The sequence below is a fragment of the Marmota flaviventris genome, chromosome 8 (assembly GCF_047511675.1).
Source record: "Marmota flaviventris isolate mMarFla1 chromosome 8, mMarFla1.hap1, whole genome shotgun sequence".
Lineage (NCBI taxonomy): Eukaryota > Metazoa > Chordata > Mammalia > Rodentia > Sciuridae > Marmota > Marmota flaviventris.
In genome coordinates, this window is record NC_092505.1 from 127,528,608 (window position 1) to 127,543,725 (window position 15,118).

The following is a 15,118-nucleotide window of genomic DNA, read 5'->3' on the forward strand; positions in this document are numbered from 1 at the left end:
TAAATCATTGATCAATAACAGAAGTGAGAATATCAACTGTTAATGAAGTTAACATGACCAAGATAGTCACAGAACTTCTAGTCCTTCACATTACTCTGTTTTTACTACTTTCTAGAGTAAAAGAAGTTAAAAAAATTTATAAAATTTATTAATATAAAAAAAACAATTAACTAAGTAAACAAGGACAAACATACTTTGTATAAATATAAAGATAAATGCAAAAATTGGCAAGAATTTTAGTATGTAAGGGGGAAAGGAAGCATGATAAATCATGTAATTCTCAGAAGTTACCATTGCTATTAGTAATTTCCAAACTTTTCCAGGCCCAAATGGAGGGGGAAAAATGCATGTTTTCAACCACTCAAATAGGAACTGGCTACTAGTTTATTTTTAAATAAACTTTAACTGAAAGAAATAAATACACAGAAAAGTTCAGCAGAGAATAATCCTCTCAATTTTGGCCACCATTCCAAGCAGACTGCCTCCTCCTCTGCAATAGTCACTGCCTCTTTCTCCATAGGTAACCACTACTCTGACTTTGAATATTCTCAGTCAGTTTTGCTTTGTCTCTTTTCTTACTTTATATAAATGATGCCATCATACACACAGAATAATGATTCCATACATACGGTGTGTTCTCCGGGGCTGGTGCTTTCACTCAACATGATGTTTTTAAGAGTCATCCATACTGCTGCCTGGAGCAAAAGCTCATTCTTTTTAATGCTATATTGTCTTCTACTGTATGGATACATAACTTAAAAAATCTTTTTTATCATTCGTGGACATGTGAGCTATATTCAGCTTCGAGTTACTAAGAATAGTGCTGTTAGGAACAGAAGTACCACATATTTGTATTAGGAGTAGAACTGCCACATTGTAGTGTAACTTCAGTAGATAACTGGCAGTTTTCAAAAGGGATTATACTAATTTACATTACCACCAATAATGTAAATTCCAGCTACTTCATGTTCTTCTGATAACTCACTATTCATAGTTTTTTAACTTTTAGTCATTCTGGTGAATATCTAGTGGTATCTTGCACTTTTAATTTGCATTTTTCTCATAACCAGTGAAATGGAGCACTTTTTTACATGCTTATTAGCCATTTCAATGTTTTCTCCAGGTAATTATGAAATGGCTATGAAAATTTTTTTGCCTATTCTGCCATACAGTTAACCTCTTATTAAACTAAAGAAGTTTTAGCTGGGTTAGCTGGGCACCTTGACACATGCCTGGAATTCCAGTCACTAGGGAGGCTGAAGCTGGAGGATCACAAGTTTGAGATCAGTCTGGGTAACTTAGCAAGACCCTGTCTCAAAATAAAAAATAATTTCAAAAGGGCCGGGGATGTAGCTCAAGGTACCCTTGGTTCCATCCCCAGTACCACAAAATAATAATAATAACTTTATCTATTCTTTGTTGCTATGCATTGTAAAAAGGTTTGTGATTTTAACATAGTCCAAAATCAAACCATTAACCTTTTCCTTTACAATTATTGTTTAAAAAATCTTTTCCCTATCCCCTCATCACATATTTCTAACATATTTTCTAAAATCATCTTCTAGAATATTTTTAAGCATTTCATATTAAAATCTATAATCCATCTACAACTGAATTTGGTGTATGATACAAAGTAAAAGTAAAAAATCTTTCTTTTGTACCCCATTTTACTATTGTTGTGCCATTTATGGAAAAGAATCCCACTACCCTTCAGTATTGTCATTAATCAAATGTTCACATGTGAGGTCTCTCTATTATGGAACCCGATTCTGTCAAACTGTGTGTTTTTCTATCCTTGCAATAATAACACAAGATTATACTAGAAAGGAACCACCATATGAGCCAGTTTGAGTATTGCTAAGTTACCCAGACTGATCTCAAACCCACTCCTTAGTATTTATCCAGAAGAACTAAAATCAGCATACATGCATACCAATGTTTACAGCAGCACAACTCACAATAGCCAAGATATGGAACCAGCCTAGGTGAATAAGGCTGAATGAATAAGGGAACTGTGGTACATATTGCGTATACACAATGGAGTTCTACACAGGCATGAAGAAGAATGAAATTATGTCATTTGCTGGTAAATGAATGGAACTGGAGAACATTATGCTAAGTAAAATAAACCAGACTCAGAAAGTCAAGGGTTTTTCTCAAAAGTGAAAGCTAAAGAGAAAAAAGGAACTTAGATTTCGTGAAAACAAAAGGGAGATCAGTAGAGTAGAAGCAGGGGATCAATGAGGGGGTGGAGAAAAGGGGGAAGAACTAGGGAATGAAGTTGACCAAATTATACTAGGTACATATCATAAATATACCACAATATATTCTAACTTTAAATAAAACTTTAATGCATTAATTTAAAATAAATATAGATAGAAAGAAGGAAGACCAAGAGAGTAAAGGAAGAGGGGGAGGGGGAAGGAAGAGGGAGGGAAAGGGGTACTACTGGGGGCTGAAACGGAGAAAACTATGTTACATGCATTTATGAATGTCAAAATGAACCCTACTATTAGGATAATGCACTAAATATTTTAAATATTCATCTAAATAATCATACTGTCTCATACTAAATCTTCCAACTTAATTCCTCATCAAAATGTCTTGGTTACTTCTATACACATTTTGGAATTACCCTTGTCAGTTTTCATTTGAAAATACATTGGGATTTGATTAGAATAACAACTAAATATCTCTATATATCAATTTTGGTAAAACCAATACCTTTAAAATACTGAGTTCAAGAATATACTCTAGTCCTTTCATTTATTTCAGCTTTAGCTTCTCCCCATAATTTAGAGTTTTCTTTATGACTTTTTTTTTTTTTTGGAGGGGGGGGGGGGCATTGACCAGGATGAACTCGGGAGCACTCAACCACTGAGCCACATCCCCAGCCCTATTTTGTATTTTATTTATAGACATGGTCTCACTGAGTTGCTTAGTGCCTCGCTTTTGGTAAGGCTGGCTTTGAACTTGTGGTCCTCCTGCCTCAGCCTCCCAGCTTCTGGGATTACAGGCAGATGCCACAGTGCCAAACTTCTATATGACTTTTATCTCTCAGATTTACTATATTTGGTGCTTTTTCTGTTACTCTTATCAATGATATCATTTTAAACATCTTTTCTAACTGCTTTTTGCTGATAAAGAGAATTCAATTAATTTTTATAGAGTAACCTTGAATTAAGCAATCTGTTATATTCATTTATTCTAAAAGTTTGTAGATTCTTTGGATTTTCTATGTATACAAATAAGTTAGGTACTAATTATAACAATGGCATTTCTTCCTCCCTAATCCTTATAGTTTTTATTTATTTTTTCTGGCTTTACTGCACTGTCTAAACCTCCACTAATTACAATGATGGAAAAACAAAGTAGTGATACTGGGCATCCTTGATTCATATACAATCTCTGAAATAAAGCTTTTGATATTTTAAAGTTACTTGCTACATGTTTCTTTTATAATCTTTTATCAGATTAAGGAAGTTTTAGTTCTAGTTTGCTGAGTTATACTGATTACAAATGGTAAACCAACCTTGAATTTCTAGGCCAAACCTAACTTGATCACAATATGATACCCTTCTCATATATTGCTACATTAAGTTTGCTAATATTTTCTTTCAGTTTTAAACCCACGTTCATATGAAATTGGCCCATAATTTTCTTTTCCTGTTATGTCCTTATTAGGTTTTGAAACCAAGATTATGCTGTTTTATAAAAGGAGTTAGGAAAATCTTTCCTTTTTTCAGCCCTCTGAAAAATTTTTTATACAACCAGTGTCTCAGTCAGCTTTTTTCACTGCTGCAACCAAAACATCTGACAAGAACAACATTTAGAGGAGTAAATGCTTATTTAAGGCTCACACTTACAGAGGTCTCAATCCACAGGCAGTCAACACTCAAGCTCTAGACCCAAGGTGAGGCAGGATATCATGGTGGAAGGGCATGAGGAGGAAAGCAGCTCAGAACTCGGCCACCAAGAAGTAGAGAGAGACTTCAGCTCACAAAATCTATTCTTAGCTCACAAAATATATTCCCAAAAGGCACGCCCCAATGGCTCACTTCTTCCAGCCACACTGTACTGCCTAAAGTTATCACCTATTTAATACCTATCAGAGGATTAATGCGCTGATTATGTTAAAGAAATTTTAACCCAAGCATTTTACCTCTAAATTTTCTTGCATTTTCTTTCTCAGACATGAGCTTTTGAAGGACACCTCACATCTAAACCATAACAACTAGTGTTACTTAATCCTTATAATGTCTAGTAGAATTCACCACTGAAGCCAATTGGGACTGAAAAATTTCTCCATCAGAGTTTTCAATGACAGATTTAGTAAGTGGGATACTATTCACATGTTTCAACTTTTCTTGTGTGCTATACTTTTCTAGGAATTTTTCTATTACATCTAAATTTTCTATTGTCATTCACATTATCCTCTTATAGCATTTACACTAAATAGGCTCTATAGTGGGTTTTCTTTTTAAATGCAAACATTAGTTATCATTTTCTTTCTTCATTAGTCTTATCAAGTTTATCACTTTTATTAAATTGTTTCCTAAGAACCAATCACGGCTTTGTTCATCCTCTCTTATACATTTCTATTTCATTAGTTTCTATTCCTATCTCCACTGTATCTTTTCTTCTTCTTTCTTGGCCTTTATTTGCTGTTATTTTTTTCCCTAATATCTATTTCTATCTCTCTAACTGCCCCACCCCACCCCCAGCCTGAACACAGGGCTTTGTGCATACTAGACAAGCGCTCTATCACTGAGTTATACCCCCAGCCAATTTTTTCTAATTTTAGATCACTGCTTTTCAATATTTCTAATCTCTCTATATGTAACGTGTGTATACATACACATACACATACACAAACACACACTTTTGTTTTTGTGTTGCTGGAACTGGAGATTGAACCCAGGGCGTTGCGATGCTAAGCATATGCTCTACCAGTGAAATACATACACTCCCAGCCTCCATAAGTTTTGATACACAGAAAGTTGGCTTTCATTCAATCTAAAATTATTTTCTAATTTTCACTGTGATGTCTTCTTGACTCATGAATAATCAAACACTTGAGAATTTTCTGGTTGTGTTTTGTTGTTTTGATTTTTTTTTTTGTTCAAAAATATAAGTCAATTCTTTGAAATATGTTGTGAACTGCTTTATGGTTGTAGTGGTAAATATTTTCTTGAAAAGAATGTGCACTTGGCAGCAATTAGGTACAATCCTCCATTTAGACTAATTAGGTCAAGTTTATTAATCTTGATTACATCTAATTTTGTCTACTTGTTCCATCAATTATTGAGAGTTGTATTAAAGTCTTCTATAATCATAGATTATAGATTATCACCACGAATTTAATTATTCCCTAAATTCTGTCCATTTTTACTTTGTATATTTTAAGGCTATGTTATTAAGTACTTATAAAATTGAAACAACCAAACCAAATGAACTGATTCCTTCATGATTTTAAAATGTCCCTAGATCTCTAGCCTTGCTATAGGCCCTAATGTTTACTTTGTCTCATGCTCAGTTTTCTTTTGGAATTCTTTCATGGAACATCATTTCCAAATTTTTATTTTCAAACATTGTTGTTGTTTTTAATTTCCTTCTTCCTAAATTCTTTAGTCTTAGCAAGCTCTTTCCCTAATCTCTCTAGATGAAACATATCTCGCTGACTTTCACAGCCTTCCCTATTTTTTCATATATGCTTTTTATGGGTATAAATTTCCCTCTGAGACATTTCAACCGCATCCTACAAGTTTGCTGTATTTTCATTATCTTTCCATTAAAAGTATTTTCTAATTTCCATTGTGACTGCTTCTTTGATCCATGAATTATTCAGAACTTTGTCTTAATTTTCAAATATATACAGATCTCTCAAGTTATCTTTTTCTAACTTGTCTCTGCTATGTTCAAAGGAAACATATCTATAATTTCAAGGCTTTGAATTGCATTGAAATTTACTTTTTGGCCCAGGATATGGTCAATTTTGTTAAGAGATCTGTTTGTGTTAGAAAAGAATGTGTACTCTGCAGTTCTGTTGTGTAATATTCTATAAATTGGGTCAAGTTTGTTGATCATGCTGCTCAAATCTGTATTCTTAATGATGTTTGTCTCTTCTTCCATCAGTCACTAAAAAAAATGTCAAAATCCCAACTAAGATTGTAGCTTCATCTATTTCCCCTTGTAGTTATGACACTTTCTGTATACATATGAGGGATAGAGGAAAAGAAAGAATTTTATTTTAAAACTATTTATACATACTTACAGAATGTTTCAGAACTGTCCCTCTGAGGGATGGAAAGCTGGAGATTTTATCCACTTATTTCAGTGCCTCCACTCCTTGGCTTGCCCTGAAGTGCTAACTTCCCTACACTTCTGGATTTCACCTGAGCAGTTTCCAAGGACCCAGAGAGAGAAGCATAGTGTGGTGGAATGCTGGCTATGCACAGGAAGCTGCACACAGCAGCTAAAATAAAAGCAGGAGCAAAAAGGATGTGATACGGGGCACGAAGAATGTCCATAATAATTACACACCCTGAAATTTCAAAATTTGTCATTATGAAGTGCTTCTCTTCACCTGTAATAATATTCTTTGCTTCTGCTTCAAATATCCTTTTTCTGATTTGAATATCACTACACCACCTTTCTACATCAAGTGTTTTCAAGGGATATAATTTTATTTTACCTCTTACTTCCAACCTTCTTATGCCTTTATAATTATCAAAAATAGTAATTAATTATTTTAACTCAGTTTACCCATTTTATCTTTTAATAAGGCCAGCTACAGCATTTATATTTAGCAGACCTGTTTAGAATTAAATCTATCATCTTAGTACATTTAAATTTGTACTTAATAAGCTGTGTACTTTCCTCCCTCCTGATGTACCTTCTTTGAGACTAATTACTTTTTATCATTCCATTTTTCTCCTTCTATTAGTTTGGAAGGTATACTCTACATAGTACATACTTTCAATGGTTTACACAAAGTTAAAACATGGTTTTATCACATAACAAGTTGTTTCAGTTATTAGCCTTTTCATCAATGTGAAGAAAACACCAGACAAGACCAAGTTAGAAAAGGAAGTTTATTTAGGACTCATGGTTTCAGAGGTCTCTGGTCCATAGATGGCCAACTCCACTGCTCTGAGCCCAAGATGAGGCAGCACATCACAGCAGAGGGGCCTAGAAGAGGAAAGTTGCCCAGCTCCTGGCGGATTCAGAAAGCAGAGAGGAGCGAGATGGGATGCAGGGCATGCCCCCAGTGAACCACCTCTTCCAGCCTCGCCACACCTGCCTACAGTCAATCCATTCAAACTAGGATAGACTGATTAGATTGCAGCTCTCACGCTCGAATCATTTTACCTCTGAATGTTCCTGCATTGACAGGAGCTTTTGGGGTACACCTCGTGTCTGAACCATAACACAATCCGAATGTTAATTAGCAGTTTTACCAATTCCCAGGCAATCCAAGTACTACAGAAAGACTTAAATTCATTTGTTCCTAACTTGAATCAAATATGCCATCACTGCCACCATAATTCCACATATACGTTAAACTCAAAAGTCTAACGCTGTTGTATAAAGTCAATATTCATTTAAATTTACCCATATGTTTACTGTTGTTTTCTCTTTCTTCCTACAACTCTGACCTTCCATAAGGGATATTCTCCTTCTACCCGAAGAACATTCTTTAATATCTCCTGATATATGCTTTGTGACAAATTCTGAAAATGTCTGTTTCATCTTTATTTTGGATATAGAATTCTGATTTGGCAGGGAGGAAAGGTCATTTTCTCTCCTTTTTGATATTATTCCATTGGGTTCAGGTTTCACTGTTTTGGCTGACAAGTCAGCTGTTCAGATTGTTTATAGATCATTTTTCTTTCATTGCTTTTCAGATTTTATCTTTGTCTTTAATTTTCAACACAAATAAACCTTTCTTTTTATTTATCTTGCTTAAGATGCTTGGCCTTCTTGTGTGGTGGGTTAGTCAGCTTTTCATCGCTGTGACATACACCAAGAGAAAAACAACTTAAAGGAGAAGAGATTTATTTTGGCTCACGGTTTTAGCAATTTCAGTCCATGGCTGGCCAGCTTTGGTGCTCTGGACCTGAGGTGAGGCAGACCTTCATGGCAAAAGGGCCTGGCAGAGGAAAGCTGCTCAACTCAAAGTAGCCACAAAGCACAGAGAGAGCCAAGAAGGGGCCAGGGACGAGAGGTAGTCCCAAAGGCATGACTCCAGTGATGCTCCATCTGCCCACAGTTCTCACCACCTCCCAGTAGTCTGTTCAAATTGTTAATCCATAAAATGAATTAATTCACTAGACCAGAGAACTCTGAAACCAAGAGTCCTCGTGATCCAATCATATCCAGAAAGCCCTATCTCCGAACACTGCTGTATGGGGAACCACGCCTTCAAACACAAAACTTTGGGGAACATTCCACACCCAATCAAAACATTCACTTTTGGCAAAATTGGCCAATATCTCTTCAAATATCACTTGTGCCCATTCACATTCTTCTTTCTCCTTCAAGGATTCTAAAAATACTTATGTTACACCTTCTCATAGCATCCTCTTTCTCTTATGCTTTCATATACACTTTCTATGTTTTGTGCTTCATTCCAGACATTTTCTTCTTGTCGTAGCTTCCAGTTCATCATGATCTCAATCTTTAAGGCCTCATTTCACTTTTTGTATAGTTTTCAATTCTTTCTTGAAACCCTCAATTTTAGTAACACTATAAACTCTGAGCAGGATAATGCCAATATCTAGATTTGTCATAGGTCTGTTTCTATTTTCTATTGTTTCTACTGTTTGTCATTCTTGTTGTCTTGTGTCCTTGTGCATCTGGAGTTAGTTTCTGAGTGTGTACTATGCATTGTATTTGCACAATTATTTGAAGAATTACGTTGAAACCTAGAATGGTGTATTCTTCTTTGGAGAAAAATTTGAGTTTGTTTCTTCCAGGTTCCTGGAAGCCCCAGCACTTTAGAGATGCCCAGGGAGAACAGCACTCTAAGATCACCTTAAACTGATTTCAGTGATTTAAATGTCTGAAGCTGAATGGTATTTTCAAAAGGATCTATTCTGTATCTGGTCCATTCTGGGCCCATAACTAAACTACGGAAGGGTTCAGAGCCACCACGATACATCAAAAAATTTAAATACTTTTGAGTGGCCATTATCAATCAGGCACTGCTATATAAATAAAATTAAATCTTCACATTTAATGTTTACATTTATAGTAAATTAAAAAAAAAGAGGAGGGGGAAAAGTTAAATGCTGTTAGAGGAAGAATTTAGAGAAATGGGAGTCAAGTTTTGCGCGCACACACACATGGGGACAATGCTTGAGATCAAACTCGGGTATCACATGTGCTAGGCAAGCATTCATTCTACCACTGAGCTACATCCTCGATCTTCAATCCTAACTGATCATTTTATTTATATGATTCATATTTTTCAAAGCCATTTCATATACAATAACTCAATCTTTACAACAATACTGTAATGTAAGGATTAAATCCAAATTTTGCACACAATAAAACAGGCTCAAAAAGGTTAAATGACTTGTCTAAAACCAGTCAGCTAAAAAGAGGCAGAGCCAGAACTCCAAATTCCTTAATTTGTTCTGTAGGAAGTTAGAAGAAAACAGCAGCAAAAACATCCTTTAAAACCAACCCAATCCCAACACCATAATCATAAAACTCATAAAGCATTCACTTTCAATTGCCTGTACTAAATGCTCTTCCAAGTATGTTCTGTAGGTGGCTGGAGCTGGTTGGACAGCAAATGAAATGACAAAAACTTAAGTTTTAATTTGTAGTTCTTATATCATGTACTGCTCAAATCAGTTTATGATACACTTGAAAGAATTGTTTTAACAAAACACAATTTCACAAACTCCACAGAATAGATGTCCATTGTTATTAGCATTTGATAACAGTACATTACTTCTAGAAATTTTATCAATTTTAAGCATTCCAATCAATGAAGAAATTGACCAAGCTGCAATTCTAAATTTCTTAATATGTCCCCATGCCAAATTTGTAATCTTCAAATCCTTACCATCTAATCTATCTATACAGTCCTTTAACTTCTCTACAAATCAGTAAACAATGACACTAATATCCATCAAACCAAGCTAGATGAACAAGTTCAAACCTGGCCTAGAGTGACTAAATAGTCTCATAATCTCAAATACAGGAATTTCTTTAATGGGTTTCTAACAAAATAAACAACTTATGTATTGCTTTGAACCAAAGTGCCAGCCAACTATTAAAGATTCTCTTGAAAAGTATGAAATATTTTTATCAAGCATAGCCCTTTCCATTTTACATGAAGCATTTCTAAATTACTTTTTTAAAAAAATTTTTTAGTTGTCAATGGACTTTTTTTTAAATTTATATGTGGTGCTGAGAATTGAACCCACTGCCTCACATATGCTAGGCAAGCACTCTACCACAGAGCCACAACCCTAGCCCCTCTTGGTAAGAGTCATCACCCAAATCACAACTCAATGTGTGCCATTCATGGAAGTGTACCTGAGTAAGCTGACAACAGCCTTGACGAGTAGTGACCCTATAGTAGCTAACATAGATCAACAGAATGGGGCTTGGGATTACTGCTTGCCTCAGTCATTTTGAGACTGACATTGACTCCCTCAGTCATTTTGAGACTGACATTCATGCCAGAAACTCAGAGATAATATTTGGACTTATAAATGCTTCTGGTTTTCCTTCCAATACTCAGTGTACTTCTTCCTACTGTACCTATTAAATTATGAGAAATAAATCAGCAAATATTATTAAACTTTTCCCCAAAATTACCAGTATCAGTAGATAGTAGGACTGTAAGTAATTTTTGTTTTCCTATTTTCCTTCTTTTCTCTTAATTTCCAAAAAAGATAAATATAATTTTGGGGGGCTGGAGTCATGGCTCAATAGTGGGGCGCTTGCTAGCATATGTGAGGCACTGAGTTCAATCTTCAGCACCACATAAAAATAAATAAATAAATAAAGGTATTGAGTCCACCTACAGCTAAAAAAAAAAAAAGGTAAGCATAATTTTTTAAAGAATTTTCTTTTAAGACTACAAGAGCAAACTAGTGAACCTGGGATCAACTTTAATTTTTTTTTTTTTTAACTAGCCATACAATGAAGTCCAAAACAACTTCACTCAATTCAGTGAATGTTAATATGAACATGTAATAATTTTAATGACAATTATACAATGATCATGTGATACTCTTTTATATTTTCTTAAATAAATTATATACATATTAAATATAAATGTAAACAGGATAAAACTGATCCTTGAAATAACTATTAATATTCTTATACAATTTCACAATGAGTTTTTCTTTTAAAACATACCATCAGAATTAGAATAAAAAACTTAACTTGATACACAAATGCTTTCTTTAAGAAATAGTTAAATAAAAAAATAGTTTAATAAACAAAGCAAAGTCAAATTATCAAAATAAGAGAATCAATTGTTTTACCTCTTTTTGTTTTATATCCAACTGACTCCTGAGAGTCTTAAGTTCCTGTTCACGGATGTCCAAGCAAGTTTCTAGAGCATGTGTCTGCCCCTCCCATTCAGATTTTTTATGAGCCACCATTATGTCAATCTGTTTCATGAGCTCTTGTAGTTCTGCTTCACAGGATGTCAAGAATGCCCTTTAAATAAGAAAAAACATTAAGAACACAGACATATGTTCAAGTGGTTTTCCTTCTTTCCACGTATAAAAATACAACAGAGGGCTGGGGATGTGGCTCAAGCGGTAGCGCGCTCGCCTGGCATGCGTGCAGCCCGGGTTCGATCCTCAGCACCACATACAAACAAAGATGTTGTGTCCGCTGAAAACTAAAAAATAAATATTAAAATTCTCTCTCTCTCTCTCTCTTTTAAAAAAAAAATTACATATATATATATATATATATATATATATATATATATATATATATATACACACATACACACACATACATACACAGATTAAATCTACCTGAGGTAGAAGAATGTCACTCAGCAAAACTACCAGAAGAACAGGATTTCTGAGCTTTTGCTTTTAGTGTTCATTTTAGGATGGTTTATTCCATAAAACAGTTTGCCTTCCTCTAATAAGCAACCTAAAGCCTAAATCATTTGGCCAAACAAAAGATTGCTGTTTTAATTTAGGCTGTGAAATGAAACTTCCACAACTATTTTGTGATATTTTAGGGAAGCTTTCAGGAAGAACCCAGACTAGTCTATCCACATTCTCATCTAACCAAATAAAAAGCTTTTGAAGTAAGCAGGCTATTGTGCAGGAAAGTGATAATATGAGTTTAAGAGCTATTTCAAGAAATTCATCATTGAGCCAGATTTATTTCAACTATTTCTTCCCACCTTATTATTTAGAAACTTACTGAAACCTACCTTATTATTGTAAACTCATTGATATCCTTCCAAATTTCAAGAAATGACAGACATTGCAGAGGTGAAACAGAGGTAGTAGACATAAATATATTAGATTCAAAGATATTTCCAGGAAGGTTCACTGAGAGCTCTAACCACTAAGTGTTTGATGCTTTTTTAAAAAGCATATGATCTTAGGGTCCCAAAACCTCTGTACTTCCTACTTTTGCTGGAATGAAAGCAAGAGCCTAGCTTCACATGGCTGAGATGAGACAAACCTCCTAAAGAGATATCAGGCGAATACAACATGGATCAGCTTAGCTTGTGCCAAACACTTTTGCTTTTGTACCCAAGACACAGTACAGCTTAGTATGCTTTCTAAACTGTAGTGAGAAGCTCAAGGTCAAAAGCAAACTTACCCACCATGTCCCCGATTTTGTATTCCTTCCAACAAAGCCTCCATCGCTAAATCCCCTTTGTTCTGGCAACTGGAAAGGCAAAAAAAAAAAAAGAAAGTGATGAAAAAATTCATCATTTTAAGTTCTAACATTCCAACTTCAACTTAAGAATGTGAATTGACAGCATGATGAGAAAATTCAGTACCTTTTAAAATGACTGTAGAAGCAAAGAACATCACGCTTTTATTTTTTAGGAATAAACACACTATTGATTAAAAAAAAAAAACTTATCCTAATTGCTGTTGATACTCTCCCTCATTGTTCTATGCCAGGTTCTAATCATAAGAGGAAAGTCTTTCCAGCAGGACACTGTCACAAACCACCTTATAAAATAAGTGGGGTCATATGCATCAGAGGAAAAGTATAGTTTTTCTTTAAAAAAAAAAATCACTAAAAAGGTGAAACACACTGAGGTGAAACTCCCAGTCCACCTTTGAGAGCCTTACTCTGGAGAAGACAGGCCCAGAGCACCTCCCCTGAAAACAACCTCAGGGGCTCTCCTTCCTTTGCATTTCTTCTTGGCCTTACGAGTTTTTTCCCACGAGTTACAAATTATAGAAAAGCTGAAAATAAATGTTTTGCATGTCCTTTTTCCTTGCTAGACCATCCGTTAAGGGCAGAAAACTAGTTTTATTATGCAGCTCAAGTCCAGGGTAGCATTTCCACATAGTATATATGCTGGTATAAGGCTGATCTCCTTTCCCTTTTCCTACCTACCTCATGCAAACTAGAGGCCTTAGCTGGAGGACTACAGAAAAGGGAAGGGAGGCAGAAGAGATTGCTGTAAAAAGGGAAATCATAACATGAAAAAGATAGGTGAAGCCACATGGTGGTACACACCTGTAATCCCAGCAGCTCAGGAGGCTGAGGCAGAAGGATTGTGAGTTCAAAGCAAGCCTCAGCAATTCAGCAAGCCACTAAGCAATTCAGTGAGACCCTGCCTCTAAATAAAGTACAAAATAGGGCTGGGGATGTGGCTCAGTGGTCGAGTGCCCCTGAGTTCAATGGCTGGTACCAAAAAAAAAAAAGGAAAAAAGAAAAAGATAGTTAAGAGCAAAAAAGGAAGGATCCTTAAATTCAGAAGTGCTAATGTGCTGTACCTTTCTCATCTCTTATCACAAATCTTTAGAAGGGTCAAAGTCAAATCACTTTTTACTCCTTAGAAGCTATTTTCTTTCCTTAAGCCTTCAAAACCTCGACCCTAAATTATAGCCATTAGACAATGACCAAATGCTGTGATGTGGAAGTTCTGCCCTTTGTCCTAATGCCTCACCTAAAAATTATACTGCTTCAAGAAGTAGATTCCTTTATTCAACAAATAATTCAGTGTTATACCAAGTACTCTATATATAGTAATTAAAGACAAGGACCTTCCCAAGGAATTAATAGTTCAGTATGGGACCAAAAAAAAGTAACCAAAAATGTTCCCCACTATGATATATGTAGTAGCAGAAGGATGCACCAGTGTACCAGAGACACAGAAGGGATGAGAAAATTGGAAAATATAACCACTGTACCTTATTTGCATCTATTTCTAAAGGTACTAACAAAGGAAATTAACTATTCATACACAAATATGACATGGGAGTTTTTTTCTTCTAGTTGGTTTATTAAACATTTCACCAACATTACACACACACACACAAAAAAAAAAAAAAAAAACTCAAAGAGAAAGTTCCCATGTTCTATTCTACTTTCAAACTATGGTAAGAGTCAAATTACAGTGCAACTCAGATGCCCCCTTGGTCTATTCTAAGAGAACTAGGAGGCATTACAGAGTTCTGCAACTAGCTTTGTGAAATGAGAATTCAGTTTTTACATCAGTGAAATGAAAGGCATGAACAATAATCTTCAAGGTTTCTTCCAGCTGCATCATGGAGAATCTAAAAGCCAATTAAATGTTCACTGTAAGGAGCATGCTTCTAACAACCACACATGGATATTTAGTAAATATATAGGAAAAGTGTTATTCCTAAGGGAGGTGCTACTACAGCTATTAAACTATTGCTACTAAAATTATACTTTCTCAAGTCATGTTAAACAGTAATATATTTAGCAATATAATTATACATTAATATGTTTTATGGATAACATTATTACTTAATAATAATAGATGCTTAAAGTAACTGAATGCTCACATCCTAGCAGCCTTCTACACTTTGTCTAATTCAATCCTCACATTACTCAGATAGATACTATTACTTTGAGGAAACTGAGGCTTGGAGGGTTAGATAACCTGAGCATGATA

At 35.0% G+C, this 15,118-nt stretch overlaps 1 protein-coding gene across 10 annotated transcripts in view; it reads right to left on the minus strand.

Annotated features, from left to right (window-relative positions):
• Window positions 1-15,118, minus strand: part of Cep63 (centrosomal protein 63) — a 52,469-nt gene that overhangs the window by 31,261 nt on the left and 6,090 nt on the right. For 8 of the 10 annotated variants that reach the window (XM_027933810.2, XM_027933817.2, XM_071615640.1 and 5 more), the window contains 2 exons: window positions 12,832-12,900; window positions 11,514-11,691 (listed from right to left, as the gene is read on the minus strand). In XM_027933810.2, coding sequence (XP_027789611.1) covers window positions 11,514-11,691; window positions 12,832-12,900 — 247 coding nt within the window. The remainder of the gene's footprint in view (window positions 1-11,513; window positions 11,692-12,831; window positions 12,901-15,118) is intronic. The other 2 variants (XM_027933816.2, XM_071615642.1) reach the window with 1 other exon arrangement.